Source organism: Cryptomeria japonica, chromosome 5 (assembly GCF_030272615.1).
Source record: "Cryptomeria japonica chromosome 5, Sugi_1.0, whole genome shotgun sequence".
Lineage (NCBI taxonomy): Eukaryota > Viridiplantae > Streptophyta > Pinopsida > Cupressales > Cupressaceae > Cryptomeria > Cryptomeria japonica.
In genome coordinates, this window is record NC_081409.1 from 542,472,423 (window position 1) to 542,499,879 (window position 27,457).

General features: G+C 36.2%; 1 protein-coding gene across 2 annotated transcripts in view; it reads left to right on the forward strand.

The window, feature by feature from the left end:
* LOC131034562 (DExH-box ATP-dependent RNA helicase DExH8) overlaps positions 1 to 27,457 on the forward strand; it is a 279,913-nt gene that overhangs the window by 113,467 nt on the left and 138,989 nt on the right. For both annotated transcript variants that reach the window (XM_057966082.2, XM_057966083.2), the window contains exons 4-5: positions 3,063 to 3,213; positions 14,951 to 15,259. In XM_057966082.2, the coding sequence (XP_057822065.2) occupies positions 3,063 to 3,213; positions 14,951 to 15,259 (460 nt within the window). The remainder of the gene's footprint in view (positions 1 to 3,062; positions 3,214 to 14,950; positions 15,260 to 27,457) is intronic.

The window sequence follows — 27,457 nt, forward strand, 5'->3', positions numbered from 1 at the left end:
GGACTTTAAAGTCAATAACTTGGTGTTTACAGTTTAACCCAGTCTACAGGAGAGGCAAGGGTTTGTTAATTGCAAATATGGTATTATACATTCTGTAACAGACCTTATGTGAAATATTTACTGCTGGCAGTACTGTTAATTTCTAACATTCTATTTTGCTCCTGGTGTATCTTATGTTTGCATTTATACAATACGAAATTGGGTGATTCTCAGTCCTGTTATTTTCCAGTAGAGTGCATAGTTAAAGTCTGATCTATTCATCCAATCAAGTAGAAGTAGGGGTAGCAGTTTTCCGACATTTGTGCATGATTTGAAGATATTCTTTAATTTTCTGCACACTGTGATTAATTGCAGTCTGGTTATTGTTTGCACTTTTAATTATTTGAGAGTTTTAAACCCTAGCTCCGCATTTTTGAAGTTCTTTAATTTGCCTACAAAACCCTGGATATATCACACATTAGAGCTGAATTGAGATTTCACATGAGAATCAACACACAAAGTAACAAAATCTCATTGCTTTCATCACCAATATGCATATATGTATTATATAAATAATAGTGTCGAAGAAACATTATATTTTTCTTGTTGCTTTCTTTGTCATCACTTGGTCTAGAAGGAACATTCTGTTATTAGCTAATACAGACTACTTCATTCTCTCACTAGGTCTTGAGATAAGCATTATTTCATTTGTTATCATGTAATCGTTGTACAACATACCTCTTCCCTGTTGTTGTCTGTAGAAACACGAGCCATAACTATGCTACCTTTAATCATTTGTCATGACCCTGTGTCAATCCAGTCAACAAATCAATCAGCAACTTCATTGATTACCATTGCCTACCTTTAGGGACGGAAGCATAGCAGTTTGATCAATAGCAATATTTAGTAAGTGTTGTGATCAATAATAATATTTAATTATTTAAATGTTTGAATTAGTAATAATGTCTGATATTAGTTGGATTGATTAAACAATAGTAGTTACCATTAATAATAATAATGAGGGGTGGATTAGTTGTAAGGGAGGGATGCGATGGACCTAGGGGCACTGCCCTTACAAACATACAACAAGCAAATAGACATGCCCTCTCTAACCATACTGTTAGACTTGTGTGAATATTGTTGTCATTGATGTCAAACCAGTTAACCGGTTTGGTTTGGATGTTGTGTGTAGTGTTGTGAGCAGTTGGTGTGTGCAGTTTTTACTATGAGCAGGTGATGCGCGTTCTAGTATTGCTATGGGATGTGATGTAGTAAGTTGTAGTTGATCTAATGGAGTCATTTCCGAAAGATCCTTATCTCCGGAATTATGAGTTGTGCTTACATTGGTCCCGATATCAGTTATGTGTTCCGGTATCAGCTATTTTTTGGTTATGATAGATGTATCTCTTCATGTCTTGTGGTTTGGTATCTATGGTATGCGTAGAATTTGTATTCTTGGAGTTTGGAATTGTTATGTTTGGAATTGCTATTTTTGTGTTCATGGTTCAGTATCTATGAGTCCGGTTGACCCCTGCCCCATTTTAGTAATTAAGGTATATGCATCAGTGAACGAGTTGTGTGATTGGAAGCGTGTAGAGATCTTTCAGAGGCCAACTTGGTTATCATGATTATGTTCAAGGTTTTATTGGATAATGTGTTGAGCGAGGTCAACATATTATCCCAGTGTGCAAGCTTTCCGGTATATAGATAGAAGTGTGTGATGATGATGATAGTGTGAAAAAGAACAAGAAGTGAGTAATAGAGCGTGTAGTGCGAGTTATGGAGAGCGAAGGCAATTGGTGCTGAATCAGAGTGCAGACAGTGTTGCAGTAATCCTTCATCGGATCAGCTGCAGGTGCTTGAGGATAGTTGTACAAAGATCTTTAATTGGATCTGCTGTAGGGTTTGTGAATTGTGATCTGAGCTTAACTTGGAATTGATCTCATGCATTTAGAGATGCAACTTTCTTCAGCTCAATCATATCTATTGTAGTGAGTATTCCGGTAGTAAGCCGCTTTTGTAATCTTGCAGTGAGGAGTCCGGCAATGATTCGTTTTTGTAATTTGGTAGTGAGCCACCCTTTTGTGAAACACCATATAACTAGTTAAATTTTTTTTGAGAATTAACATTATCCGTGGTTTTTCCTATTTGGGTTTTCCACGTATAAAATCCGGTGTTCCTTTTGTGGCTGTGTTTTTCATTTTCATTATGTGTTTTTGGTAAAAGATCACGACTCTACATCAGAAAACAAGAGAATATAAAGATCTCATCCAGCATCAAAGAAAAAGATATAAGATAAAAAATTGAAGAATAAGAGATTATTATTATATAGCTGACAGAGGAGTTCCTTTGCACATCCATATTCACTAACAGGCAGATATTGCCATCATTATTGTGACAGCAGAACGGTATGCCGTGTCTTTCTTATGCATTAATATTTACTTACAGGCATATTACAATGTATTTGATTAAGAATAAGGCATATGCATGGCCCATAATACAATATGTTTCATTTGATCTTATACTATGCATTTTATAGATTTATATGTGATAGTAATAGTGAAATCAGATTCTTTATAATAACTATATTCAACTTCATTAATTTACTTATATATTCATAATACTCGAGAGATTAGCATATTAATAACGTAATCCCTATATCATCCTATATTTCCTAATGAGGGTAGGTTGGTTTTGTTGAGGGAAATGCGGAGTAATTCCATACCAAAGTAGGTGAGCTCCCAAGAGGTGTTATTCAATTTCTCCATATTGTTTCCAATGTAGGATTAGTTTCAAGTATGAAAAGTACAAATTTATCTTGTGACATCAATTCACTAGTCAGCTTGCTTGGTTTAACTCAGTTAAATTTTTATGTACTGGTGAGTTGTCAAAGGAATGATTCAACCTTACTATTACATTCATCTATCTTTGGAAAACATTCATTTACATTCTTGTAATCTAGTTGTTTTTGCATAGGCGATTATGTTGCATATTTGGGCTGTGCTAAGATATAGCTTGGTAGTATGTGATTTCATTTTGGATACAATTATCTTTTGGAGTGATATGCTTTTAGTGGCATGCAGGTTAGTTCTAATGTCGGCAACTGCAGATATAACAAGATATAGGGATTACTTCAGGAATCTTGGCAAAGATGAAAGAGTAGAAGTGATTGCACTTCCAAATTCAATAATGCAGCGCACCCCCTTTCAGTTCAAAGTGATGTATCTCGAACAGGCAGGGAATTCATTTCATTTATATTCCTGGTTCTGTGATATGCTGTTTCCTTTATATTTTGTAGTTTCTGTATAAACTGGCATGTCATGATTGTAGATACAAAAAGTAAAAAGCTATTCCATTTTTTTATGAAGTTAATCATTCAAGTGTTTTGTCATTAGTCCTATCAAGAGAAATTGATGTTCATGCTTGTTGATAATTTGGCAAAAATCAAGAAGATAAAATAGAATGTAACTGTTTTTTGTTTGTTTGATGAAAGTGAAAGTATGTAGATATTTGAAAATGTTAATATTACAAAAACTCTATAAAGGAGAAAAATCTGCATTTCATCAGGTTGAAATCCATAAAGATCGACAAAGAATATTACTGTGAACCATGGCAAAAGAAAACTACAATTATGTATAACTATAAGCTGTTGACTGAAACAGAAAAAAATATGACTGAAACAGAAAAAAATATCATATGTCAAGTGTTACAGAAATTATTCTTTGCATCATTTGACAAAAAATTAAGACACATTTTAGTATTCAAAGGAAGATGATTTCAGGTGTTGTGATACCCAGGCATATTGTAGCTCAATTTTTGGTATCTTGCTGTTAGAAGAATGAATGCATGAAGATTGAGATAGTTGTGGCACACACTCCGATGTGTACACTTCATTTATTAATGTACAGGGAGGTTACATAAATATGACATAATTAATGTGTTTTATTACATCAATGTTATTAACAATGAATGCCTATGTACATGATTGTCTTAACATTATATTATATCTAACCCCTTGGTAGACATAATCATATGTCTATTGTTACGTTATTATTAGCAATGAATGCCTATGTGTACATATTAGTCTAAAGTTAAACTCTATATTATATATGATGTCCCCTCCTATAACCAGAGACAAGTCCAGGTTTGTCTTGAAATTTGATAAATAGAATAGAACCAAGAGAGGTTTAATTGTTATATCAATAGATTGCTTCTGAAATGTATAGTAGAAAATAAAAATGTCTCCTGTAATGGCCACCCATTTGTTGCCTTGAGATGTCTCGGTTTCAGCATTGCTTTCCAACTATGTATTAGGGGATGTGTAGGTTGTGCTTGTGCCTGTTGCTTTGAGTGTTTATCAGTGTTTCATTGTTAGTCTGGGTTATGACTTATGTTCTTGCACTATTTCGTGCATTTAGACCACTTGCATGTTTCGAGATGATGCTCCTCAACATGTCAATTGTTGGTGTTTTGTATGCATTGAGATGCACCTATAGTAGTGTGCCAAGCTCCTTGTGAGGACTTGATGTATTTTGCTGCTGTTGAACTCCTTGAGATGCATGTTTTATGTTTTATATGTTTGGTTTATCAGAATGGTTTAGTTCATAGATATGTGTATTATTATCAAGGTTACCGGGAGACGGGGTTACTTGGAGACTACAGAGACGGGTATTGGTACTGGTACAGAAAATTTTCAAAAATAGGAGACAGTAACTTTCAAGTCTAAATACACAAATGCTAAATGTCATTGTGTTGAAGAGTTCAAAACTCACACTACATATTTGATATTTGATATTAGATTATCATTACATTTTGAAATCCAAAAATATTGATAGTTTGATGCTAATACACAAACGGAAAATAAAAATCAGAAATCTATAATCTACTCTGCTATGTTTGGATCATCCATATCAAGGTCCTCAGCTAGGATAGTCTCCAGATACTCATCACTCTCTAACTTAGGTTCCTCTGATCGTAGTAGAATTGGGGGCAATTCATAAAGGCGATTTGGTTCAACTGCTTTATCCCTTATAGCTGTAACCTAAGTCACAAGGTTCGAGTTCGAGTTTGAGTTCGGCAGCTATGGAGTTCGGATGAAGTTCGGCAAGGGCAAAAAGTTTGGAAAAAAAAATCGGCATCAAATTCGCCTTATATAATTTTTTTTTTTTAAATTAGTAATATATCCAACAAATTATCAATATACTTAAGATTGCAGAATAGATTCAAAATCATTATAGAAAGATGCAACATTCTTAATATAAACCATAGGAAACATGTGATATCATGATTGTCAAGGTTTTTTTTATCAAAAATATACAATCAAACGTCGAGACTTTAGAACTTCAAAAAAGCTACAAGCCTACAAGTCATCAAGACTGTGAAGATGTTTTTGGTCAAAAAGGTATAATCAAAATTCAAGACTATAGAGCTTCAAAAAAGCTCCAGGTCGTCAAGAGCACATGGCTGAGTTGCTGCTGTAGCATCATCATCATCATCATCAGTATCACTGCCCTATTCATCATCCACAAAGTCATCCTCAGGCTCATCTGCAACTCCAGTTACCATGCCTTCTAAAATTTGTTGTTGTGAAGAAGATGTGGAGTCATTTGCTGATCTATTCATGAACAATTTTAAATTGCTCCGAATGTAGACAAGATCTCCCAACTTTCCGAACAGCAACTTGTTCCTCTTTTTGGAATGGATGTGGTCAAAGCAACTCCAGTTCCTCTCACAAGCTGATGAACTGGCTCCCTGACTCAATATTCGAATGGCAAAGCGTTGTAGTTCAGGATTTTGTGCTCCATAGCTCATCCACCATCTATAGCCAGGTACCTCATCTCGTGTCATATCATCTCGGGCTGCTTCTATTCCAAACAACCCTTCTGCTCTCTTGTATTTCCAACTTTGGTCTCTAATTAGACCTGCAATTGTTCTATCTTGTTCAAACCTGCTAATGGCTTCATAAAACCCTGGCATGATTTTAGGATCAGCTTGTCTATCAATATGAAATAACTTAGGCTCCAAATAGCATGCTGCTGCATTCAAAGGTGTGTGCATCATCTTCCATCTGGAATCAATTGTCTCCCAAATCTCCATGTACTCTGCTTCTACATTATTTAGTGCTCGCTGAATAGATTCCTTACAACGGTCCATGCTTTCATAAAGCATGCCAAGGCAAGGAGTGTCACCATCCACCATACGAAGAACATCAACAATTGGTCCACATATATTCAAAACTTTTGCTCCACTCTCCCAAAAGTTGCTGCTCAAAATGATTTGCTCTATGTTTTTCCCTTAGCACTTTTAGAAAGTGCTGAACTTTCCCACTCATTGGAACAAACAACCAATCTCAAAGCTGCTTTCTCTTCAATCACTCTTTTCAAAGTGATATAAAATGAAGCAAACCTTGTGTCACAAGGCCTCAACAACTCCCTAGATGCATGTTGCTTGTATAGACTCAATGTGAGACGGTGGTTTCTAATGAAATTTGCCACTGCTCTTCCTCTATGGATTGCTTCATGTATCCATGGGAATTTCGCCAAGTCATGAAGTAGCAAATCTAGACAATGGGCTACACATGGGCTCCAATATATCTGTGGGTACTTCTCTACAATCAGCTTCCCAACACCCACACAATTCGCTGCACTATCAGTAACCACTTGAACCACATTTTCCATCCCTACTTCAAGAATGGCTTCATCTAGTATTTGAAAAATATATTCTGAAGTTTTCTTCTGGTTCATGGTGTCAATCACTTTCAAGAAGACAACACCTTCAGGGCAAGCTACTAAAACATTAATCAATGGCCTTTGACATATATCTGACCATCCATCACTCAATATGGTGCAACCTGTTACATTCCAAGAAGCTTTGACCTCAGCTAACTTTTTTGTCACTCTATCTTTTGACCTCTCTAAAAGAGTTGTTCTTAAAGCCTTTGAAGTTGGAGGTGTGTACCCTTTGCCAAACTCTGCAACTTTCTGAATTGCATTACGGAAATGAGGATTTCTTGCCACGTTGAATGGAATGGCACTTGTATAAAACAAATCAGCCAATGCATCATCCACTTGTTGTTTCTCTACCGGTTTCCAAAAGCTTTTCAATGTTCCACTTTCTCCTGATGCACCTGTGGCCTTGGGTAAATTGGAAGAGGCATTGGGTAAATTGGAAGAGGAAGAGATAGATGTGAACCTGGACACATCCTCTTGAATTCTTTGTTTTTTTTGTGTCGTCTTGAGCATTCCTACAATCGAAGAGGACTGTTCTCTTTCTAAACCAGCTCTCATTTCTGCAGTCACTTTTGGACATGCAGTAACACCTCCTCCTTTACCCCCACTGATTCCAAGTAAGTGGTCTCTTGCCCTTGTTAAACTTCCTTTGAAAGGTTTCTTACATTCCTTACAAAAGAGCTCATTACCATCACGTGTCACATATTTCCATACTAGAGAATCTAATTTTTTAGGAGGCATTTTGTTACAATCTGTAATGTTTCTAAAGAAAAACAATATTTAGTATTTAAATTATTTACATTCTATTTAAAAAACATCAAAACTAAATATATGAAATTTTTACTTTTGACTCTAAAAAGGAAAATTAATATTAAATTATATTTCAATAAGCATAAAACAAAAATATATCAATTTTTATTATAAAATCTGAATAAATCTTCTAAAACATGTTTTATCTTTTTATGTAAAACATAAAACATAAAATATAAAACATATAAAATATAAAAACATTTATATAAAAGATTGGAGAATATCTTAATATGTAATAAATATAACATATAAAAACATTTAAATATAAATATAGAATATCATAATATAAATATAAAATATCTTAATATAAATATAAAATATCTTAATATCTTAATATAAATATAAAATATAAAAACATTTAAATCTAAATATAGAATATCTTAATATAATAATATCTAATAAATTATTATAAAATATTAAAAAAAAAGGTGGGAAGAAATAATGACCTACCTGAAGCCAACAGTAGGCGCGAACACGGCACGCACAGGCACGAACACGGCAGGGTCAGGCACGAATACGCGATGCACAGGCACGACGCGAGCGGAAAAAAACCAGAAAACCCTAAAAAGCGCCCTAAACCCTAAAAAGCGCCCACAAAAAAATCCTTTGAAAACCGGGACGAACTTTAGGCGTATTTTTACGATTTTTTTGCAGTATTTATGGGTTCGCCGAATTCCGAACTCTTAGCCAGAAGTTCGGCGAACTCTGTGACTTAGGCTGTAACTTCTCCTTTAGGTGCAATTTGGTCCCATTTTGCTGAAGGACCCTCCATATACCCAGGATCAACACGAGAGAGAAGACAAAGTGAGCTATGAATGTAGACCAAGTTCTCTACTTTCTTCGATCCTAATCGGTTCCTCTTTTGTGAATGAATAAAACCATAAGTACTCCAATTCCTCTCACAAGATGAAGAGCTAGCTACTTGTGAGAGCAATCTGATTGCAAATGATTGCAATTTAGGGGCTTCACCTCCATTGTTCCACGACCACTCTAAAGGATCTTTCTTTGCCTGCATATTATATAAAGCTTCCATTAAAGAAAAATCACCTTTCTCACGTGAAAACTTATTCCATTGACTCCTTATAATTGAGACATCCTTGACCATAAATCTTTTTTACTGCAGCCCGAAATCCCTTCATTAGCTCTCTTTCCTCACGTGGAGCCCTCTTATTGGTATCTTTAGTATTATGTGATTTAGGATTTAAGGCATGGGCAGCACAATGAAGGGGTGTGTTTAGTTTGTTCCATCTTGTCATAGCCCCATTCTCTTGATCAGATTATTTAATAATGGTGATAAGTTTCTAAAATTTATTCTTCTTAAATTTATCTTCAGAACATGGCCATTATCAATGTATTTATTTAACATTAATTGATTAAGCAATATAATACTAATTAATTGATTAAACAATATAATATTAATTTGTTGAATAAGCAATATAATATTAATTGATTAATTAAGCAATATAATATTAATGTATTTATCTTCCATCTTGTGTTTATCTAATATTAATTAATTAAGCAATATATTTATCTAAGATTAATTGGATTAATCATTAATAATATTTTATAAGGCAATGTATTAGTATTAGTTAGCAAGGCTATGTTAGTGGTGTTATTTAAGAAACATGATATTGGCTAGAGGCTACGAACCTTAGTCAAAAGGCACCGTTTGATATAAGGGGGAGACACATCCCTTCCCGCGCAGCCCATCATACCAGCAACACACTTATTTAAGGGTCCAGCAAAGCATTTTTGAGAAGGGATACGGAGAATAGGAGGAAAGAATACCACGATAGGAAAGGAGACACACATAGGAAGTTCGATTGCCTTGGGAAGGCATTCACACGGTCACTGGAGGTAACTCTCTACTCGTAAGGGATGCAGCAGGTATGAACCATTACACTGAATATTCACAGCATAAAGATAATAACTTTAATTAAATTCACAGTATTACTGTATGTTCACGGTATTAAGATAATAACTTTAATTAAATTCACAGTATTAATATAATAACTTTAACTAAATTCACAGTATTACTGTATGTTCACAGAATTATAATAATAACTCTAATCAGATTCACAGAACAACAGCAAATTAATATAATTATAACATGACAAGATATGGAACTGAGCATACACTAAACACTGGGTAAAATTAATAAATCTCTGCACTCTCAATCTTATTTGAATAAATGGAATATCAACAAACAATACACTCACTAATATATATATCAATGCTGAATAGATTAATAATCTTTAATGCATTTAGGTAGGCAAGTGTGAACTCGTCATGAGTAGGAAGGGAAGATGTGGGTAAGAGGGTATAGGTTGCCATCTTAGTATACCTTGTGTGGGGCCAAAGTTCCGCCACCAAGGCCAAGAGGGGTCAAAGTTCCGCTCTTGGGCTTAGATTGGACAAACTGAGGACCCCACTATGATCTCCATGCCTCTCCTACCATGACGAGCAATTCACTACAAGAGATGGGGCATGATAGGGAAACAAGGCAAGTACCTACTAAGTACTATACCTTGTGTGGGGCCAAAGTTTTGCCACCAAGGTCAAGAGGGTCAAAGTCCCACTCTTGGGCTTTGTAGAGATTAACTTGGTCACATCTATCATGTCTCACCTCTAGACTCACACTATGTTTGATAATAAATAAATAATTTGTAAGAGAGATGTTTAATAAACCTAGCATTTGTACTTTCCATATGATGTTTGGAGAATTTAAGATTAAAACATGATAAAGAAATCAGTGTTTGTAAGTCTCTTTCCTGCCCTTATGTAATATAATTGTGAATGCAGGCATTCATTTAGAAGTAAACTTAGAAGGGGACATTACGCATCTTCCATGTAACTTTTCTTCCATCAGAGGATATAAAGAAGGATCTTTTGCATCAGTTATTTTCTTGACTCTTTGACACGTGGAATCTATTTCTTTGTAATGTCCTCTATTAGGATATAGCCTATTTTCCAATAATTAAACACATCTCGTCATACTTATTACATTTTATTATGCATTTGTTAGCTCTAGGGAACAATTAGCAAACATCATACAAGGGATAATCAACATATCCAGGTCTAATCCCTAACCAATCCTAATGATCAATCTTAGCGGAGATTGGGAAGTATCTTTGTTAGGGCGCTAGAAAACCATCCTCCACAAGTAGGGCCTTTGTATGATGTAACATATGCCTATTCCACCACAGGCCTTATCTATTGCCTTTGTATGATGTAGCACATGTCCATTCCACGACATGTCTTCTCTATCTTGTGAGGCATTAATACCGCCTTTCCCTAACAATTCCACATCCAATCCTTCATGTGGGGCAATATGTAAGCTTAAAGATTAGGCTATGAGTATACTAACTTCTCGTGTATTATGAATATATATGAAATTAAGTATTGACTGTCATACATATTGCTGTCTATATTAATATTACTACTAAATTCTGCATAAGAACATTATCAAGCTTCATATATTAAGCATACATATTAAGCACATTCCCATGCATACGACCAAGAACAAAGATGTTACTGCCTGTAACTTAATAACAGTTCTGATCTGATTTGATCGATGGTGATGTCAGTGGATATTTTTGATTCCTTTCCTTTATATCTCTCAATGTGAGGGAGAGGTCACACCTCTTCATCATAGATACCCTTTGCCAAGAGACACACCCTTTCACCATTAGCACCCTTTGAAAGAGTGGAATTCTTCATTATTTCTGCCTTTTGAAAGGGACACAACTTTTAACAATCAAATCTGCACTTATTTAAATCAGATCTGCACTTCTGATTCCAAAATTATCCCCTCTTCAAATGAGTTCTTTTCTCCCTTTTATACCTCATATTTGGGGGAGTCACAACTTAATATTTCATGCGTTTTGACCATTCATTAATTTTAATTATATTTAATTATATTTTAATTTTTATTCTTTTGTATTTTAATTTTATTATTATTATTTATTATTAAATTATATTTCAAAATGGGGACATTACATTCTTCATAAACTTTCCCCAAACATGGCCTATCAGAGTTTGTAAATTTAATCACTTCACATATGGGCCTAATAAAATCAACAACAAATTTCACATCAGCCCAAAAATGGTCATCAAGGACCAAATCTCTCACCTCAACTGCAATATCAAATGTAGATTGCCTCCAAGCTGGCCATGCATCACTAACAACTGTGGAACACAAAGCTCCTTTGATTTCACAAAGGCGGTCAAGAAGAATAAAGTAGGAATTAAACCATGTATCAGTTGGTTTGAGAAGTTCCACCTTGGCAAACGTACGTTAAATGGCTTGTGTGTGGTGATGGTTACATATGAACATCTGTATTTTTCTGCCCTTTTATATGAGGTCTGAAACCCACTAGGACTTGGCATTATGTTTGAGTGCATTGTTCAACGAATGCACACAACATGATGTCCAAAATATATACTTGTACTTTTTTTGCACCATCATGCTCGCTGCTTTAAAAATAGGGGCAGCATTAGTAACAACTTGGACTACATGTGATGCCCCCGCCTCAATGCTGTCAAATAGCTGGTTATGAAGAAAATCTGCATTCTTTTCTTGCCCTGAACAATCTATTGCTTTCAAAAAATAAGGCCCTTTGCTGCATGTGACCATGACATAAAGTAATGGATGGTTTCTAGCATCTGTCCATCCATCAATCACTATACAACATCCTTCTGTAGACCACACTCTCTTTCATTGGTGCAGTTTATTGGTCTAATCGAATTTTTTCCTTGTCAATTAGAGTTGTGCCAAGCTTTTCAGACCCAGGTGGTTTATACCCAGTTGGTCTATTATTGATAGCTTGGACCATCTCTCCATAGAAAGGTGAACGAGCAGCATTAAACGGTATTCCCATTTGCATAAAAGAAGCGTGCAATTGCTGCATCAACTGCTTTTTGACCGTGCACATCATATAGCCTTCCAATGGGGTTTGAGTTGCTAGTATGTGGTCTCTTGTGAGACTTAGAATTTTGTGCTGCTACAACACTAGAAGACACATCTACCTTTGGCTCCCTAGTTGCGCCTGTGGTTGAAGCATGAAAATAGCTTATCTTATAAACTTTGCCATCAACCCTTTCTTGATCCGTCACAGCCTCATATTGTTCGGACTCATTTGTACAACCTTCATCACCGTTTCCTGGTAGGTAAAGGAAATGAGCCCTCACCCTCGTGTAGGTACCTTTCCATGCCGTTGGACAAATTTTACATTTAATAGTGGCTGTTCCATGTGATCCTTTTGGCCCCGGAACACAGTCAATATACTTCCACAAGGGGTATAAGCCTTGTTCCCCACCCCCCCTTCCCCAACATTCTGAAATCAGCAAAAAAAATAAAAAAATTCAAAAACTATTACCAGTAGGTCTGATGTTTTTTTGCACAATTTTGTTTTGGAATTAGATTATTTGAGTTTTTTGCAAAATGCTAAAAATATATGCCTACTTATTTTATGAGAAAAAATCAGAAAAATAATAATATAGTTTGACAAACTTTTTTTGAACTAGTTAAAAACCTAAATTTATTATTTATATGAAACTGTTAAAATTGTATAAGACTGTTAAAATCTTTTAAATTTATTATTTATATCAGACTGTTATAAAATTGTTAAAATTTGTATCATTATCATCTTGTTAAAATTCTAAAATTTATATCAGACTATTAAATTAAAAATTTGTATCAGAGTGTTAAATTTGTATCAGTCTGATATAAATCTAATAGTCTGATATAAATCTTTTATTTTATAATGGTATTACTAAGAGTAAGACTAAGTATTAGATTATTAATAGACTATTAGTATTAAATAATGGTTTGAAATTGAAACATTGAAACATTTAAAAAAACAACAATGGAAACCCTACTTTAGTAGCAAGTATCTAATACAAACTTTAAAAACAAAAATTATTATGAAAAATCGAAACCCTACCAGACTATTAAAATTTAATACATTTAAAAACTAAAAATCAAATGAAAAATCAAATGAACACCTAATAGGTCAATTTTGACATTGTGCTTTGAAACTCCGTCTTCTTCATAGAGGTGCACCCCTAACAATGGGACGTTGAACTTTGAAGACTAAACTTGATTTTCTTTGCATAGGTGTTCCCTTGACCTTACACTGTAGCCATTTTTCCTGATCTTAAAGGTCTTCTTTGACAAAGGTATGCACCTTAGAATGCCATCTCTCTGTTTGCTTTATAGAGGTGCATTCTTGATAAGGAATTATCTTCTTTGGTTTTGAAACATGGTACTTCACCCTTCTATCAAGTGCATGATTGGTCTTTAAACTAAGTGAAAATCTTCAACAGCAACCTTCTTTCTCCATTATGATGAATGATTTGAAAAAAAATGTTCAACAATCATGTAAAGATATAGAAAAGGACAACAAAAGATGACAAGATGAAGCAAACTTGACAAGTTTTGAAACATGACTTGTACTTTGAAGTTTGATCAACAAACAACAAATTTCAGCTTAAAACTTGGCACAATATAAAAATTTCATATAGATACAACACATTGACTGCCTAGATATACAAAGAATTTTGGTAATGTGCATCTTCTCTTGTAGTCTAGACTGTAAATAAGGGAGTGGTTGTTTCCAAAGAGGGACACTGTTTTGTAGGTCTGTATCTATTTGTTCTAGAGAATACAGTTACCTACTCACACTTCGTATCCCCAATGGCTTAGATATTCTTGAAAGAAGCAACAATCTAGTGTCTGGTGTTTCTGGAAATTCACTGTAGAACAGGATATCTGTATGTGATTGCTTCCTGCAAAACACCTCTTGTCAGGATAATTAAGAAAGGTAGCAAGGATTGCTTCCAAGTTTCTATATTAGTCTTGTATAATCAGTTCTTTCTGCCAATATGTTTATGTCATTTCTATGAAGTGCAATTTCTGATGAATTAATCAATGCTCTTTATGCCTTGCCAACATTTCAAAACTGAGCCAAGTATAGTTTATTTGAAGTTAGTGTTTATGTTATTGCAGAAATTTTCTTGTGAGTGAAGTATCCTCCTGACATATATTGAGGACATTATACAGATAAGAACAACAGAGATTAGTTTCTTGTTCTGTTTCTAAGTTTCACGGTGTTCTCTATTTTTACTAGGAATCCTATTTGAATTGCACTATATACACAGTATTTTCATAACCAGTTACCTGGATATATGCTCAGACATCTGTGATTTTATCCTTTCTTGTGTATCATTATCTCATTTCTTTTTTGTTGCAGAATATGCACAGATGTTTGGTTCACAGTTGACAATTCTTAAAAAATGGGTTTCCGTTTCCAAAATTGACTCGAAAGAATGCATAATCAGACATTGTTGAATGCCATGCTTAAATTTTACATGTCCTTGTAATTTCATATGAAAATTGAATGCAAATAATTTACATACTTTTGATAATTCAGGTAGTTGAACTTCTTGGAAGGAATCCTGAGCATCTGTCAGTATTGGAATCATTTCAAGATGGTTGTCATGAAGTTGACATGACAGATGGTACACAATACCTGATCCGAGATTTGGTGATGCATATTCATAACCAAGATCAAGACATAAAAAATAGTATCTTGATTTTCCTTCCAACATATCGGACCCTGGAGCAGCAATGGCTGTTTTTGAAATGTACCGGGGTCTCCCTGAAGATCCATGTTCTGCATAGCAGCATTGATATTGAAGAAGCTACTAGAGCTATGCAAATTTGCGATTCTTATAGAAAGGTATGGACCCCCAATTTTGCTTCTTTTTATGTGAGTTTCTTATGGATATATTTTTGCTGCTAATTGGATTTTATTGATTATATGGAAGTATGTTGTATATGTATTGATATGAATGATATCCTTATTGAAGGTGCATGTTTTGATTTATTTTTACCATGAAATGGCATGGTACTTAAGTTGATTGATGCAGCTTTCCTGTCAGAAAACAAATAGATGCTGATCATGTGGCTAGCTGAACCTTAGTCTTTCTGTCGTCTAGTAGGGTTATGCTTTCCAACCTATAATTAGGTTGCCACATTAGCATATGCCAATCTTGAAGTATATTTTGTTTATACCTAAATTCTGGCAATAGGATACATAAAATCTATGTTCCCAGATGTGGTTACCCAAGGATGTACCAATCTTGAAAGGGTTCGAGTATGCCTTGGGATCATCCATGGTTTGTACTAGCAAACTATGGTTCATATGGGTGAACTTGGAGGAGAATAAATGAACTTTTGGGAAAAATTAATCCTTATTTTGGAAAAAGACCATTTCTAATCTCCCCTGAACCTAAAAGCGCTGTTTTTCAAGGGTGTTAGGAATAACATATCCCTTACTCAGTCGTACTCAACAGTTAGTGTTAAGGTAAAACATAGTAGAGATTAGGACTCCCAGGTAAACATATAAACAAACAACCTCAACCTTTTATCTTTTTAATAAAGAATTACCTCATGTGCTTTAATTTTGAAAACCATAACTTGTGTTTTCCCCAAATTAACCTGAAGTTGATGGTTATCACGAAATGAGGCTAAAATATCAAGTTGTCTTAGGAGATGGAAAATCAAGATAATATTATCTACACATTCGAGAATAGGAATAGAGACTTTGAAGCAAAGAAACGGGACTCGGGACTCGGATCCGACTCGGCGAGGCCTACTCGTCTCGGGACTCAGGACTCGGAGTCGAAACTTGCCGCAGACTTGGCAAAGTGAAAAATTCAAGAAATTTAGAGATTTTTAAGGATTTAAAACTTGTTTCATGCACCCTTTATTAAATACACCTTAAAGACACAATAACATCATCAAATAGAAGCAAATTTGATTACATACACAAGTATACATCAATCACATAAGCATAAACACAAATTGTCGCTGAAGGAAATAACAAACATAGATATATAAATATTGTCAAATGTATACAATATTACAAAACTCATGGAATAAAAAATCCATGTCATCATATGATCAAATGAGATTCCAACTCTTGATGCACCAAATGAAAGTATATGTTGTTATATGGAGCCTCATTAGACTCGGAGGTTAAATTTCCCTACTTTTATCGGTGCAGTTTCCCCCCTAATTTTATGACGGGGGTTTGGGGGCAGTGCCCTCAAGTTGGGGTCAAGGGGCAGCGGGTGTTATTTTTCTATTGTTTCTCCTGATAACTCACTTTTCTCCTCCTATTTTGCCAAATGAATGAAATGAAGTTCACTTTTAGGGGCAAAGCAAAATATAAACCAAAAAAAAAAGTTAAAAACATTTTAAAACATGTTTTTTTTTGTCTTTAAATTGCCTTACGCCGGCCTAGTTTGGTGAGTCCTCACTCCCAAACGCGACGATTTTAGGCGAGTTTGGAAGATGGCGATTTTGGGTGATTTTTGGGGCCAAAATCGTCCGAGCCTAGTAGACTTGGCGACCCTCACTTGATTCGGGAATCGCCCAAACTTGGTGATTTTGGGCGATTCTCGTTTCTTTGCTTTGAAGAGCAAACAATCATCTGTATCACCTAGTGTATTCGATATGCTCTCCAACTTTTTTTCATACCTTGCCAATAATAAACTCGTATAGTGTTATCACTCATGAAACCTACAAATGTGGAACACCTGAAGCCTTATGCCTTTCCACAAGCATCATGGGACTGTGTGAAATGCCTTGCAAAAATCCACAAAACAACAATATACTCTATACTTGTTCACTTCAGCCTTCCCAATGATAGCTGTGAAGGTGAACATTTGATCAATGTTATAATGGTTCCTCTTGAATCCTACTTGTCCTTTGGCCTTTAGCCTCTTTGTCTCTGCCCATCTAGAGATATGGGCGTCTAAAGCTATGGCAAAGATCTTAGCCAAGGTGTGGCCAACTGCAATGACGTTGTGATTATTTAGCTCATTATGGTCTCCAAATTTTTGAATAGGATGCACAATGTGAAAGGTTTTGGAGGGTGGAAATCCATGAGTCATCATATAGTTAGATAGGTTAGCAACATAGGTTGGTAGGACTTCTGAGCTATGCTTAAATAATTCAATTGTGAGGTTGTCAACATCTTGGGCTTTATGGGAATGGAGCTTTTAGGATAGCATGAAAGATTAGTTAAACAAGAAAGAAATGGCAACATAGAAGTTTTCGGTTGATTTGAATGCTTGGTTGGTTTGGGACATTATATAGGTTGCATGCATAATTGAACCAAGTAGAGAGGTCAGGTATTGCACATATTGATTTTGTCTTCTTTTATGCATGTGATCCCTATGCAGGCGGCATACTAATCATTAGTGTGAACTGAATTTGATTGAGTATAGTTTTATATTTGTTTAAGAGATGGTTCCTCTTTTTCCTTCTAAGGAAGCTCCTATGATATTTTTGTATTTGCCTTGATTTGGAGGGTTTGTGCATCGTAATTTGTTTGGTTAGACTATGGAGAGTTTACAATCTACATCATACTATGTGTTCCTAGGAGAATGGCCATTTTTGGGAGCACTAGAAGTAACTTATCATATGGTTTAGTAAGCTCCATATATGACTTAGTAACTACTCATCAAATTGCATGAGTGGCAATTAAGTTTAATTGTTTTCCATATGTGGAAGACTACTTAAAAGTTGTTTTGGTTGAAGGATATAATGGGCATTAGAAATAAGAGCTTTACACTACCACCTTTATCTTTGGCTTGCAGTGGAATGCTTTTTTTCAATAGCTCTAATGAGTATCGTAAATTCTAATAAATAAATAATATTGAATGAATATTTTACCATCCGATGTCCAATTTCATAATACAAATGCCACATTTCTATAAACAAATGATTGCAATAAGAAATTGTATTTAGATTTAGGTTAATATTCAATGTTCCATGGCATCTTGGGGTGCAGGACAAGTGTTGAGGGTGGGGGGACCAAGGGCTTGGTTTGGATATGGTGAGGGGACAGCGGTGGATGGTGGTGCAAATATATATTGTACTTAACAAAATAGCTATAAAAAATGTACAAGAAAAAATATATGGAGCTTTGAAATACTCAAACATATTGCATCTGACAATGAAAATATTGAAAATCAATATATTTATTATATTCAAAATTTCAAAATGATGATTACATTCAAAATCCAAACACTATTGGTCACTGAACCAATGCCTCAAACCATCATTCATCCCCAATGTCCATGACAAACTCATCATCAGTCGATTTGTTGGATTACTTAAGTTCAAACTCTTTCAAAGCAATACCAACCAACCTTGTCTATCTTGCATTTTCATGAACCTATGCTCACTCCTTTGGCTCTACATCGCATTGGGTTGCTAGAATCTCCTTGTATGTAAGTGTGTTATAGTCAATGAGACACAAAGAGCTATGTACAATGACAGACTTCTCTACCCTTCTAGAGGTAAGTTTGTTTCTCTTAATAGAGTGGATGAAACTATAACTAGACTAGTTCCTCGCTATGGGAGAAGAACTAGAATCTTGGGATAATAGATGAATGGCTAGTGTGGTTGTAAAATAATTAGATCCATGCATAGTCCACCATAGAATTGGATTCTGCTCTGCTATAGTCTCCCTATCCATCTTGGCCTCTTTTGAATATCCCCTAAGAGTGACAAATGTTTTCCACTTAGTAACAATGATGCTAACTTGTATAGAATCATACATCTTCTGAATGGCCCTCATGAGCCTTGCCTTTACCTCAACTTCTTGTATAGGGGTATCTTTGCTAGGTATTTGCACATACCACCTCAAGTTCAATGCATAGGTAGCCATGTGCAAGGGACTATTGAGCTTCTCCCATTAATGATGAATGATTGGTTGAATATGTTCAATGCAGAATTCTGCTGAGGGGTCTTTCTCTTTTGCAATGCCCTTCACTTGGCCAATCATACTATCAATACACATACACCTCTCCTAGGCTAGGTGCATTTGCATCGTCGTATCTAACAAATATGAAAACTAAGAGTAATGATGGAAACAATATATTTTGCATCAACCCAAAAAGGGTCCCTCTTTACCACCTCCTTAACCCACCTCCCTTTTTTTGAACATAGAGTCGGGCTACCACTTCCACTTTGTTGTCATGAACATTAGTTGCAATGCCTTTTGCAACTCAAACATTGTCTGCAAGAGGATGAATTATGAGGCTACCTTGTCTTTACAAGTTTCAAAAACTCCTCAGAGAAGGTCTTAAATAATGCATACAAAGTATGGTGGTTGCAAACAAACATTTGCACATCTTTGGAATCATTAACTATCTCTTTGATCCATCTGATTTGTCCATGTCCTTGAGTGCATTTTCATGGCATGCCCACAGGAACTCCAAATATGCTTACAGACTGCCTAAATCAATTTTCCTATAGCCTTGCACACATATGTTGCATCTATCATTACTCGCACCACATTCTCTGACCCAATCTCCTCAATAGCATCTCTAAGAATTTGGATTTGAAAATCAGCATTCTTTCAGTGCCTTGAGGTTTTGAACAATCAATAGCTCTCAGGATGTAAAGGTTCTTTGCACACGTGACCATAATGTTGATGATGGACAATGGCTGATATCCCTACACCCATCCATGATTATGCTGCATCCACTAGTGACCTAGGTAGTCTTCATTTTTTCCAATAGAATATTAATCTTGGAATAGTTCTTACCAAGGTGGCTGTCCTTAATTTTGTCTCCCTTGGTGGCACATATGTTGTCTCGCTCTTATTGTTTTTGCCACAACCTCCTTATGATAAGGAGAGCGAGTCACATAAAATAGAATGTCATTGGCAAAGAAGAATTTGCAAATGGCATCATTTGCCTTATCCATATTTTGCACATTGAATAATTGTGCTATTGTGTTTGCAATATCACTAGTGATATTGGTCATTTTGTGTTCCCCTTTAGGCTTTGTTGTCCCTGAACTAGATAGAAAAGTAGATTTAGAATGAGCTGAAACTTATGGATTTGGGAATTCCTAGTACTACTAGGTGTAGGGGCATCCAATGGCAAAGTAGTAGGCACAAGAATTTGCTCATTAGCATTATCCCAAAATCTATTTATTTCTATTCTTTTTTTCAAGTGACAATCACTTTACATACTCCTACACCTTTGCTTGTGACATAAAGAGGGTGTGCATTAACACATGTAATTCTGCCTCTAAATTTAAGTTGAAAGAAATGACATCCGCATAGTGTAGTGCTCAGTGTTGCCCTAGGTTTTGCTTGTAATTTGGTTGCAAATTGTCTTAATGATGACTTCTTAATGATGACCTCTGCATATCAATCCCTTGTATGTAACAAATCGTGCTAGCAAGTACACCAAATAGGAAGTCATGGCGAATGATCTGGACCGTTCCATATTCTTCAGCGGAAAATCGAGATTGTCACTTATGATTCTAGACCAATTTATCAATGTTGCTTTTAGACAATCCTGGATGAAATAGAACATCCATCCATCGTATATTGCACCCTGCGGCATCCCCATCACTCGGTTAAGTAGGAATACTAAATCACTATATTCATCTTTGAAGTTTGTGCACATGAGTGTCTTGGGAGCCTTGTAATGATGAGTCCTAGGTTCAATCATCCACTCCTTGTTTACTACGGTCTTGCACGCATCGATCTTCTTCTTATATCTGTCTTCATATTCATCCGTAGTTATATCTTTCATGTCTACTTCACGTGGAATTCCAAACACCTCAACAATCGCATCCTCAACAAAGTAGGCAATGATGACACCCTTAGGAGTCTTGATCATTCGGGAGCGAGGATCATAAGATCGTGCACACTCCAGGATAAGCTCACTGCACTATATGGATTGTAGAAATCCAACGACCTGATAAATGCCACTCTTCATAATGTTCACATAAGCTGGGGAAGGAATCTGGTTTGCATTTCCGAACATACACTATCGCATCTGGGTCATATTCAGGAAATGCATGTTTGTGTCTGTAACCTCCTTCCATCTAGATGACATTTTGGATTTTGGATAGAATCCAGTCTCAACTACCTTCTGTTGCTCTCTCCTTTCCTTGAGTCCGGACTTCGACATCGTACTTGTATGAAGCTAGAAGTTAGAACTTTTGAAAATATGCTTGAAAAAAATTCTGATTTCCTAATGATTTAGACAAATTTGGGTATGGAATCAAGAAAATAATCCACACTCTCAATAGATTTCAACAAGAGAATGCAAAATGTGACAAGGTTAGGGTATAAAACCCTCATGAAATTCATTACAATCAATAATTTTCAGACCAAAGTCTTAAAACACCTCCTTATACCTAGAAAATTTATTTATATTAGAGTGCAAAGGAGTATACTGGATCAAACAATGACTAAGGAAAGGTGTGAAAGGTTGTGTTTTCACACAAAACTATGTCTGAAGACACCTTCCGAAGTCAACAATGGCTGCCAGCAAATCTGAAGACAACCTGCAACTTCACAAATTAATCTCTAAAAACATGTTGCAATCACCCAAATGTGCACAAACTTGATGAAAATCGATTTCAATGATGAAAACAATCATATTCGGGAATGTAAGTATGGCTGGTAAAAAGAATATTTTCAGAGGACAAGTTTGAAAATTAGTTATTTCAGACTTACCGGCACCTTGCAAAGTAGTAAAAAAATCTTTGAAAATGATCAAAAATGACAAAGGAATGGGCTCCAAGCTAAATTGCCAAAGTGGGTAGGTGGCTGGAAATGAAGATTTTCTGAAGACAGCCCCCCCTACAATGGAGTTTCAGACCTGCAACAACGTTCATATGGGCTGAAAATGCACTAAAATTCCACAAAAACACCTCCAAATGCAAATCGACTAATTTGGGATTGGTTGGGCAATGAAAATTGAAGTCTGAAAATTAATTACCAGCCAACAATGGAGGTCACACAAGCTCAACAATGGCGAAATATCAGACCTGCAAACAATTATCAGCAGTCCTCCAAAAATGGCGCCACAAATGGTGAAGAGAATCACTAAAAATGGAGGTGAAAATCCTCCAAAACAAAAATCGCTCTCCAAAAATTGCGAAAGTCTGAAAATGAAGCTTTAATAGCACTCAAATGGCAGCCAAACAAATTGCCTTGGCTGGGAATGGAGGAAAAATAACAATAAAATCAACTTGCAGCTCAATGGTGTCAACTTGACACTTCACCAAAAATCGTCAGTTGGAGGAAAAATCGCCTTTTGCAATCACACACTTGGCAAATATAATAATATAATAATGTTGGGATCTCTCGTTTTAAACTTGCTTTCACCATCAACTTTCACCATCAACTTTCACCACACAAGCAATATGGGATAAAAAACTTGTTCTTATACTTGCCTGACAAAAAATAAATTTGCTTCTAGAAGGTAAAATCATTAAATGTTTATTGCAAATCATTTATTAATTGTTTTTATTTTTAAATATTTGTTGCACTTTTTTAAAAACAATTAAATGTGGGTCACTTCATTTCAAAATTTAGATCCAAGGTGACCAATGGGGAAAATCGATTTAACTTGGGATAAAAATCCCAACAAAAATCATTAAAAATCATTAAACATCCCCTTTGGGGGAAAATCGATTCAAGTAGGGATAAAAATCCCTATCAAAAATTCACCAACTTGCACAAAAATGGGTCTAGGGGAAAATTGATTTGGGTCTGGAATCAAAATTCGAACTAAAACTTAATCTCTTAACACAAAAATCCTCCTAGGGGAAAATCGACCCCCGTTTGGACATTCATCCGGACACAAAATCATCAAAGTCAAACTCAGTGGAAATTTGCCTAGGGTCTGGAATGAATATCCACAAAATCTCGTCACAAAATTGATCCATGTCAGGAATCATCACAAAAGTCATCTGCAATCTTATCCACACTCCTAGTGGAAAAACGAAGGCAGTTAGGAAAAAATCCCAACACTTGGTCAAAATTAATCATCCTGGTGGAAAATCGATCCTAGTATGGATTTTGAATGGGTGAAAAACAAGGCATGTCTGGATTCTAGGGGAAATCCATGTCCAGTCTAGATTTTGAGTGAGGGAAATCATGGGTAGTCAAGAATATAAGGGGAAAAGCACCTTTAGTGTGGAATTTTGACCTTTTAACCCTTAGAATATGGATTTTCATCCGAAAAATGATGATTTTCCGGTTCCCACTCAAAATCACTAGGAAACTTCTAAACTCAATAAAACTCATTTGGACCTAGGCAAATTCACCAAAAATTTGATCGAAACAAAAGGAAACCTATCGGGATAAAGTGCAAAATCAACTTGAATAACTTCCTAGGAGTAAGAAAACAACTCCAAAAGATCGTGAAACATCGTAGCACTTTAAAATCACCGACGTGGATGTTCAAAAACACCTTAACGCTCAAAAGGTCTACACTTAGACAAAATTAGGATCATTTAAAATCTCAACGTTATGCGCTTGATCCTATAACTTCAAAAAACCCTAAACAACAATAGGCATGATCAAAACTCCGAGACTCGGGCATGGGAAACTCAAAATTGCCCACTATGCTGCCAAAACCCTAAACCAACCAACGTGGAAAGCAGGAAAAGAGGGGGTCCTCGTTTGTAATGGGGCGATGTGTGAAAAGGTCACAACAGGTCCTTGTTTGAGATGGGGCATGGTGGGCTACGCACAACACTATGTTTTTGTGTTTTTCAGAATCAAATATATACATATAAGAAGACTTACAACCAAAGTTGAACTACTCGCCACTCGACAAAACTCGCCAAGCCCCTGGGAAAAAAACTCGGCGAAAACTCGGCAAAATCTCGGCAAAAACTCGGAAAAACTCGGCAAAAAACTCAACAACTTAAAAACACACTTAAATTTAATAAAAAATGCATTTTTTTTGCAAAATTTAATGAGAAGATGCATCCAATGAGTCAATAAATGACAACACAAAAGAAACAAGCTGATTCTAGATATATATTTAAATGTAAAGTGTCTACAAAATCGCATCCTCATGGGGAATGCTGATGGCTGGAAACTTGAAAGCAATATAGTAAATAGTTTTTGTAAAACCAAAAGTAAATACATCATTACAAATTACAATTATAACTTCCTCTTCCCAGCTCTAGCAAAAAATTTGGAAGAGGTAGATCTAGAGGGTCCAGTCCTAGAAGTCTGCAGTGGGCGTGTGAGTTTCTGTGCCTCCTCGCTTGGTATGGCTAGCTCATCCTCCATCATGGCTGAAGCTATGTCTCCACCTTCTTGTGGCAATGACTCCTCATCCTCGTCCTCTTCCTCCTCAATGTCATCCAGTGTGAAACCAAATCCAACCCCCTCCTCCTCCATAGCCCGCCTCTCCAAATCAGTGATCTCACCCTCGGAAAACAATGGAGGCTGCTTCTGTGATGTCCTATCACTGTAAGGATCTATATCATCCAAGTCAATTGGACCACCTTCTACTTCCTCTACCTTCCTTACGCATAATCGAAGGTTATATTGCATGAAGACAAGGTCATTGAGGCGTTTCTGCGTTAACTTGCTCCTCTTCTTCATGTGGATTGCTTCAAATAAGCTCTAATTGCACTCACAATTGGATGAACTGCAAAGCTAACATAAGACTCTGAGGGCAAATTTTTTGAGATGGGGTGTGTTTCCACCCCAATTTTGCCACCAAGCATCTGCAAAATAAAAAAAATTGAAAAATTAGAAAGCAAAGAGAAAAGAGAAAACATAATTTATCAGTTTATCAATCACTTTAGATCCCAAAATCCAAATGGCAAATGTTATACCTGGGGTTTGAGTGGTTCTTCCTCTCCTAGCTAGCTCTGAAGAGAATAGCTTACCCCTTCCTTCCTCATAATTTTGGAACTCACTCACAATGAGGTCTCTCTCCTAAACATAGGGTACCATCCTCTCAATGCATGTACTGAGGCCCTCGATGACCTCTCCATTCGGATCTGAGTAAGAACCCTCGAACCTAAAACGAGGGTTGAGGAAGTACCCTGTTGCATGAATGGGTTGGTGAGGCTGATTGTTCCACCTCCTATCAACAATTTCCCAAATGGGATCAAATTTGAGTCTATCCCCCTTGTAGTAGTTTTTGATAGATTCCTTGGCCCTATCTATGGTCTCATAAAGATATCCCATTGGGGTTTTATCCCCATCCACCAAGTAGAGAACTCGAACCAAGGGCTTTGACACCTACAATTGAAAAATACAAATTATAAAAAGATTAATTAATGAAGTTACAAATTAGTAATGAGAGACTTGAATCAAGAATAAGTAAAAATTAAAGTTTTGAAGTTACCTTCACAATCTCTGCAGCCCTTTGTGCAAATTGGTTGTCGAACACTATGAATGCCACAACCTCTCCTTCAGGCTTCTTTGAATAAGGTGAGTTAAGCCATTCTCCACTCACAAACATTTGTTTCAAAGAAGTCAATGCAGCAAGAACATTTTGCAACGTCAAGAAAATCGTTGCAAACATTGTGACACTAGCTCTCACCAAATCTCTCCCTTGGGTGTGCCGTCTCATCAAATTTAGAATCCAAGGGTGATTGTAAATATATTTGGTGATCCTCCTTGCATTTTCCACAACTGGAGTTACCCACTCAAGTTTGCCTATGTCCTCCAAAAGAAGGTCAAGGACATGTGCTGCACAAGGTGTCCAAAAAAGAGTGGGGTGCCTCTCTTGGAGGATTCTTCCTGCAAAAGAAGTTGTTCTTAAGAAATATGCAATCAAGTAAAACAAAGCCACAAGTACAACAAATAAAAATATTGGTAATGCTCAAAGGTGATAATTCAAAAGGATTCTACCTGTTGACACATATACTGTTGCATTATCTGTGATGATTTGCACCACATTCTCTACCCCCCACCTCCATCACAACCTGCTCCAACATTCCAGCCAATGTTTCTGCATTTTTCACCTTGTTGGAGGCATCAACTGATTTCAAGAACACTACATTGTCCTTGAAAGCAACCAAAAAATTTATAATGGTGCGGTTCTTGCCATCGGTCCACCCATCAGAAAGAATGGTGTAACCATATTTTGCCCATTCATTTTTTGTTCCTCTACCGCTTCCTTTGCCCTACAAACAACATTTGTGAGCAACCTACATGAACAAAGTGAAATTAGTTCTTAGTACACAATTTTGATTTAATAAACAAGAAGTCTACAAAACAATTAAAAATGAAATCAAGCTGACTATTTAGTAATTTACTAACCTCTCATTCAACTCCTTGCGAGTAGGGGCCTTCTACCCCTTTCCTACAACTGTCATTGCGGTCACCAAATTCAGCCAATAAGGATTTTCCGCCACATTGAATAGAATGTTGTTGAAGTACCAAAAATCAACACATGCAATATGGCATTTCTCATGTGCCTCCCTATTCCATCCAGTGGCCTCTAATGATGGTTGTGCTGCAAGTGTGGTCATGGGCACAAAATAGTCACCTATGGACCTTGATTGTGATGCAACAGTGGCACTGGCACTGCTAGAGCCAGGTACTCTACTAGAGGAACCAGATGCAGTGGGCAAGGTGGTGGTGGGTTTGCGGATACCTGGGCTATGCCCCCACTATGCTCTGAAGTGCTTCTTGTTCCTCTTCAATATCAATAGAAGCACCTTGAGATTCAGCTATGGCTGATCTCATGGCTAGCTTTACCCTCTCCCTTTGCAATTTCTTCTCTTCCCCAGCTGCAAGTAGGGCATTCATTTCTCTTTTTATTTCAGGAGTGGTCCCTATGCATTCTCTAGCATCATGTTTGTCTATGCCAGCAAGGTGGTATTTGAGGCGGTTGATGCCTCCATGAAGTACTCTTTCACACTTTATGCAAATAACTTCCCCAGGTTCGGGTCCCACATATGCATACCTCCGAGCCCTATCTCTAGCTGCCCCCAAACCCCCATCGAAAAATATAGGGGGAAACTAGGGAAAATTTAAACTTCGAGTCTAATTAGGCTCCATATAACAACACAATTAGCATTGAAGAAATCTTGGTATTTAGATTTAGTATTTCAAATATCCTGT